The 7,385-nt window shown below is 36.7% G+C and overlaps 1 protein-coding gene across 2 annotated transcripts; it reads left to right on the forward strand.

Moving 5' to 3' along the window:
- Positions 1-595: 595 nt before the first annotated feature.
- LOC103697018 (protein JASON-like) lies at positions 596-7,122 on the forward strand. Of its 2 annotated transcripts, XM_088710883.2 has the most exons (8): positions 596-997; positions 1,087-1,135; positions 1,253-1,341; positions 5,296-5,531; positions 5,648-5,766; positions 5,854-6,479; positions 6,549-6,631; positions 6,747-7,122. In XM_088710883.2, the coding sequence occupies exons 1-8, from the start codon at positions 845-847 to the stop codon at positions 6,814-6,816; spliced, it is 1,425 nt and encodes a 474-aa protein (XP_088567009.2). In that variant the 5' UTR covers positions 596-844; the 3' UTR covers positions 6,817-7,122. The 2 variants fall into 2 exon arrangements, with proteins under 2 accessions (XP_088567009.2, XP_008777000.3); XM_008778778.6 differs by having other exon boundaries at positions 599-997; positions 5,648-6,479; positions 6,747-7,106.
- Positions 7,123-7,385: the final 263 nt, after the last annotated feature.

Below are 7,385 nucleotides of genomic sequence, written 5' to 3' on the forward strand. Positions count from 1 at the left end.
TCTCAATTAGGTTAAATCAATATGTTCATCTTAACCTATGCATTCTTGATAGTTCTATCTTTTTGCCTCCAAAGAGGGTAAACTCCCCAAGCAACAGCACAACTTTGAAAGGAATGTAAGGATTTCATATTCAATCTGAAAGTACTTGTGTTTTCTAATCTTAGCTTGGTTCATTTGGGTAGTTAAGAACATCAAGATTAAAAAAAAAACATCAAAAATTGTTGGAAGTACTACTAGTTTCTTTATAGTATGGCAATTTGGTTTACGTTGGCATAATATGTCAAATATTTTCGAACAATATCTATATTGAGACACTAAAGAAAAATAATATAAAAAAATAGGTAAAAAAATTAATTGCCATGCATGCAAAATCTTTTACTTCCATTTATCACAAAAAATCACAGCTATCTATACGTCCTTCACATATATAAAAGCTATTTATCTATTTCCATTTATCACAAAAAATCACAGCCATCTATACGTCCTTCACATATATAAAAACTTTAATCTATTAAAAATGTGACCCAACCTGATCCGAGTTAGGGGCCGCTCAGTCAGGTTCGGTGTTTCGGATTAATAAGCTTACTCGTGTCCATTTATGGAACTTAAAACGGTCCGATTTTCGTTCCTTGCTAATTCTCACCCCCTCTTTTCCCTCTTGAAACCAATTTAAATTTCAAAACCCTAAAGCAGTAAATCCCCCTCGTCCTCTTTTCTCTTCCTCAATTCCCATTCCCGAACCCTAATCCTGCTGAGATCGCTGGGTCTGGTTCGCGATCAGGTCTCCAATTCCGGAATTGCGTCTCTTCTTTTTCTCTCGCGACCCCTCTCCATTGCTTGATCTATGAAACGCTCCAGGTGCCGAGTGATCAAAGAGGTTTTAGGATTCTTAGAGGCCGCTCTCATGGGTTGCTTCTTCGCGTGCTTTAGGATTAAAGACGATGATGATCGGAAGAAGACTCGTTTGTCTGCCAGTTCGATCCCCTTTAAGAATAGGGTAAGAGAGAATCTTCCGTTTGGATTGCGTGATTGTCTCTTCCTTGATGAATCAATTATTTGATCCATTTCTATGTTTGGATTATCCAGGATCCTTTGATTTCAAAGAATCACCTTGATTCTGTGCCACCGTTCGAAGGTAAAGATCTGATCTTGGAACCTATGAGTTTCGATTTATGTGGAAATATAATTGTTGATTTCTGATATTAGAACTGAGTCTTTCTTTTCTTCCTGTTTTTCTTATAAATTTTCGAAGAGAGAGGTTCTGCATGTGGGCAAGCATTGCGTCCATGTTCACAAGAAGATTTTGATAAAGATAACATAAGCAGGGATCTTGAGCATGAGGTGCGCATGGTTTTATTCAATTTCCAAGAATCATAGCTTATTGTATTGACCATCTTTTTATTTTATCTTGGTTTTATTTTGTTTTTTGACAAAAATTCTCTTTATGTTCTAAATATCAGTGAATTTTGTTATGATTTATTATTACCAGCTCGGCAAGTTGGCGCCCTCTGTTGTTTATTGATTTCAATTTGATGTTTCCAAGTAATTTATGCTTGTATTTTGCTATACTGTCAGAAAATATTTGTATTTCCATTTGTGATTATTGGACTCTGGTTACTTTCTTGTAGTATGGTGCTTTATATGTTTTTCTGTCATTGCCGATCGTTGTCTAACTAACATCCTTCTCCTTGTATTTGTTTAGGTTATACCCTAATCCAAGATAATCATCGCGTTCACCTTTCTGCTTCATCTTGGATGTTACATGGTGGTCTAATTTGATCTTTCAGTTTGTTGCAAGTATTTTGATGGCCTTCAGAACCAACCAGTCTTTCCAAAAATACTGAACATTACACCCCCTGTCCCTCATGTCCTGTTCCCCTTTTATCCAGTAGGACCTAGTTTCAGCTAAAGCATGTCTCTTCTGAATCTGTTGGTCACTGATTGCCCCTTCACTGGGTCAATTTCCTCATGAATAATTCCAATTTTCAATGAGAATTCGCTGGTTTCCTGCTCTGACATAATTGTTTTGCCTCACCACTTCACATTAGTTCCTTTTTTCATTTATCTACATTCCCCATCTCCTCAACACTTTTGAAGGGTGCTCTTTAAATTACTAAGTTGCTTGGATAATGCTGAGAGACTGAATTATCAAAAGGATTTTTTGATGATATAAACCTATTTGATATTTTAGATTATGAAAATGTTAATCAGACTCTTAGATCAGTCTATATTTTTCATTTTCAAAAATTTATCAGGGCCCAATATCTATGAGAATAGGACCATATCTGTCTCCTGAAATTTTCTCTATCCTTGATCATGGGCTGATAGGTTTTTCATTTGTTCCAAGTTTAGCTTCACCAATGCTTAAGTACTAAAGCATGATTCATCGACATTAATGGGATTCTAGATAAATCTTTTTTCATTTATGAGCTGTGGCTGAGCCATGCATATGATTGGGTTTTCATGTGGGACTTCTTTTTGGTTTTTGCATAACCTGTTATCACCAACTCTTGCTGCTCCATTTAATGGTATTTGCTTGCTCCAGCAGCCCACCTACTCCGTATGTGCCATTGTTGATAGCCTCATGACATAGCTTTTTAAGGTTCCTTCTCAGTAGCCATCCTTCCTTTTTATATATTTTACTTGGATAATTTCAAGATATTTATATTGCCCATAGGCGAGCACTTGTTTCAGTTTCCTTAAAGATGCCATAACTCTCCAATTTGACACTCATTGACTGGTCTGTATTTCATTCATAAGCATTAAAACGTGATCCATACCTATCTCCTAGGATTTTCTCCATCTTGCGCATTTTCTCACTCCTTGGTTCTTTGTGGAGTCTAGCTTTAAATTCAGGTCCATCAATTTTGTTGATGTACTAGAAGGTGAGTCACATGCACTAATTAATACACAAGGAAGACTGCCTGGAAGCTAAGGGACAATGGTCCCGTGCTAGAAAAGAATGGGCAGGTAGGTAGTGAAGAAGAAAATGCCAAAGTCTGGATGGTGGTCCAATTTTTATGAAGAGAGTGTGTCACTGGCTGAAGGATGTGTTGGACTAAAGCATTTGTGAGAAGTGGAGGGTCAGCAGGTCACGATTGTATGGTTCACATGAATCTGTATCCTAGTTAAAGGTGGTCATTCGTACTGCAGGAAGGGTCTATTTGATAGCAAGAGGGCATTAAGGTGCACTAGGAGCTAAAGATGGTTGAAACTCAAGATTAATGCACACAAAAGCAAATAATTGATTCTGAAATGAGGTAGTCTTACTTGTAAGAAAGGATTACGGAGAACTACAAATGCTAATCTTGTGACTCACTGATATTGGTGATTTCCTAGCAAGGTTTTGGATTTCATGTGAGCCCCACAAGTGAGACAGAAGAAAGAAGTTTGAAAACTTAGAAATGGTAGATTATAAAGAAATGGATATAAATGCTATAAGAGAAGAGGGTTGAAACATGTGTAAAGCAGGGATTAAACTAAGCAGGAAATATTGTTAATTTTATTGTTCGTGATTAAAGCAAAAATGGAGAAAGAGGCCAGAAAATTGAGAAAAAAAAAGCATAAGCTGACCAAAGCGAGAAACTTATAAGCCTAATATTGCGGAAGGACAAGGAAGAAGCAGAATCTTGGAGCCTCACTGGAACAGATGAAAGCAGATGGAAATATTTATGATTTGAAACAAATCAAATCTGTCTAGGAAATGGCCAATCAACAATAAAAAGCTTTCTGCTCTTTTGTGGCACCATGGGGACCTCCAAGACTACCAAACAGGTGAAGGGGAAGGTAATGTTTCTATTGGTGGCCACAGGTCATTTGGTTGTCAGAGGGAGAGCAATTTGAAAATATACCTATAATTGCAGCTGATTAAAATATCATTTCAAAGAGATGGGTTACAAAAGTTGTCTGGCTACTCGCAACAATGTTATGGAGACAGTGCAATGAAGATTTCGGACAACAATATAGTGAATCTTTTAGTCACAGTGATTTAATTAAGATTCTATATGATTAGTTCAATCTTCGATGATAAATTTTCAAAGTGTCTACGGTGGTCCTACAATAACGTTTTTGGGCTTTGGTGGTATGAAAAGTGAAAATCAATGTTTGGATTCGGTTCGTTCATCAGTGCATATAGACTATATTGACTGACGAACAATCAATAAGCATATTTGTATTAGTGATGCACTCTATTACCTATTGTACCAATTCATATATTGCGTGCATATACTAAGCCTGTACATTGTTATTTCCTTAAGTGGAGCTATATGGGATTATTTTAATGGGCTTTCATCATTATAAGTGAATGTGATTTGGGCTTTGGTCCTACAATGATGTTTTTGGGCTTTGGTGATATGAAAAGTGAAAATCAATGTTTGGATTCAGTTCGTTCATCAGTGCATATAGACTATAATGGCTGACGAACAATCAATAAGCATATTTGTATTAGTGATGCACTCTATTACCTATTGTACCAAATCATATATTGCGTGTATATACGAAGCCTGTACATTGTTATTTCCTTTAAGTGGAGCTATGTGGGATTATTTTAATGGGGTTTCATCATTATAAGTGAATGTGATTTGGGGATGACCTTATGAGATTGTCCATTCAATTCAATAGTTGCTCAGTTTTACCACTATTTCTTTTCGTTCATTCGGATGTACTCTTCTCATTCTGGATGTCATTAACATGTACAAGAGAAGTGTGGATGACAGGTGAGTATGTGAATAGTTCTTTCCCCCCTTCATCCCGTTGTTTTGAAGACTGCATCCCTTTAAAGTGCATCTGCCATACTTTTTTTTTGAATAGGCAAATATTCAGTTGTCTTCATGTGATGGATGCAAAAGAAGATTGTTGGCTTGCACTTACCACGAAACAAAGCCAAATTTTTCAGTTTCAATGAAGAAAGTTTGTGACATGAATCCCATTGTTCTGAAATTATGTTTGTTACCAAGAGAATAAATAAAAAATTAGACAACCATTGGGCATTCTGCAGCCTGAATGAAGATGTATTACACCACTGTCCATATGGGTTTTCCTATTCTCTGCTAGAGCATTTCCCTTTCTGGGTTCTTTAATAAGCCTTTGCAGTATTATTCTACAAAATATCTATTTATTCATGATTTTTTTGTGGATCTTATACATTTGGGTGTTACTTGGTATTTTTTATCCTTTAATATATCTTTTGAATATTTCTCTCCATTTATCTTAAAAGATTGGTTTAAGTGTTATGATATTCATATTTGTGAATGTTGATATCCAAAGAATTGAATTGCTGATTTATTTATTGAGCAGGCCAAATACCTGAAGTCATGTGGTTCACTACCTGAAACTCCTGCTGAAATCCGGAGAGCATCAGGGAAAATAAATGTTCAAACTCCTAAAGAGGATGGTGAACATCCGGATTTCCATTCATGGCTTCCTGTAGCATCGTGTAAGAAACTTCAATGGGATGAACAATTGAATCCAATTTCAGATGCTCCAATCCAAGTGGATAATAATTCGGATTTTCCAGAACACAAGTCTGGAGGGTAAATTTCTTGATTCTCTTCACATGTTTAAACAACCATAAAATCTTAGATGACAATCCTTGTTCATTGCAACCATAAAAAAATCATACTTATTATCCTATTTGATTTTTATGCAGCTGTAACTCTGATGAACATCAAACTTTGACAAAGATTGTGCAGTGTGAGGAGATTAAGCACGTTTCTACAGTTGAGTCAGTGGTTGAATCAGCTATATTGGATATTTCTCCATCTAAAGGTGACAAGGTTCCAGTTCTTGGTTTTAAAGATTCAACTCATTCAACTCCATTGACGTTAACTGAAGAAATGCAGACTCCTGGAACAGTTTATCCAACTAACCAGGAGAATCTCAGAGCTGGGAGGAATGGTGGGATTCAAACACAGTATGTGTATCCTGTTTTAAAGCCCGTGGAGAACTTACCTCACTTGAAGGCACTGAGACAAGATGCTTGTCTTATTCGATCAGCTAATCATTCTGAGCAAGAAAAGGAAACTTTCAGTCCAGATTCTAGAGGGAGAACACAGCAGATTTCATTCACTCCAGCCCATGAGGATTCAAAATTGTTAGACTCTCCAAGCTTCTCATCTCCAAATAACAAGATAAGCCAAGACCAATATACAATCTCTAGGGAGGAATCTGTCCATTGTAAAAGTCTGAGTAGCTTGAACCCACCTTTCAACAGCCGAAAACATCTGAACTCCAATGCCGATACTCCAAAGCTTGTTGTTTCAAGTTTATCTCAATGGCTGAAGCCTCCACTTCCAAAGGATGAGATAAGGAACATTAAGAATATTACAAAGGAACAACCTTGTTCTGAAAAAAGTTCCGATGTAGACAGGCCTATTATTGGAATTGTTGCTTCACACTGGAATCCTGATGAGCTTTCTCGTATCTCGCCCAGGTGGTGGGATGGAAATGGAATTCCAAATACAACCACCAAGTATAAGGAGGTATACTTTTCTATGTCCTCATGTTTCTCTTCATGGTGATGCAGAGTTTAATAGTGAATTCCTTATCAGGATCGAAAGGTTAGTTGGCATGCTACACCTTTTGAAGAAAGGTTAGAGAAGGCTTTATCAGATGAGAAGCTTCTCCCTAAAAGGTCTGTTTCTCCTGTTAATTTCACACTGAATTCATGTAACATATGCTCCACTACCATAAAGGTCCCATGATTTTTGCTATTTCAGTTTATTTTACTTTAAGTTTCTGATTTTCAGGAACCTTCTCAATGGAAGACCAATTGTGTTCGAGGATGACGGCGAGGAAAAGAATAAAGCAGCTTTCTAAGAAAGCTTAATTACTCACAAATGCTTCTTAGGATTTATTTTGCATGGCAAGTTAGCCATTGAGTATACACCTTGCTTAAAAGCATTGTTATGTTGTTCTATTGATGGTTTGCCCCCTGTGCATGCCTGTCATTCTCTGGACTGCTGCTCATTGAGTGGTGAGGTTGCTGCCTGGAATGTATAAAAGAACCTTCTTTTTTGAACGGTTAAATGAATAGTTGTCTATATTTTTCAAGTTTCTATACTGTTCTATTTATTATTTTCATTCTGGGTCTGGAGAATTCCAATAGTTGATTGCTTTGTCTATGGGGATTGCATTTGCTGACAGGCATATAAAAAATAATGGACTATAGGGTCCTGACTTCATATTTGCTCCCTTAATGATTTTTCCTCAGAACAGTTGCCTATAGCACCCATTATTTTCAGAAGAAAAAAACCTCTCCATTGTTTTCGATTTTTAAACCAAGGTATGTGTACTTGATTACTAGTTCTTGGGAGAAAATCAATTGGCTTTCTCAATTGCATGATGAAGTTATCTGTGAGACTGATTGGATGTAACAATCTAGGACC

The sequence above is a fragment of the Phoenix dactylifera genome, chromosome 14 (genome assembly GCF_051530095.1).
Source record: "Phoenix dactylifera cultivar Ajwa chromosome 14, Ajwa_hap1_PhDact_Kaust_v1.1, whole genome shotgun sequence".
NCBI classification, from domain to species: Eukaryota; Viridiplantae; Streptophyta; class Magnoliopsida; order Arecales; family Arecaceae; genus Phoenix; species Phoenix dactylifera.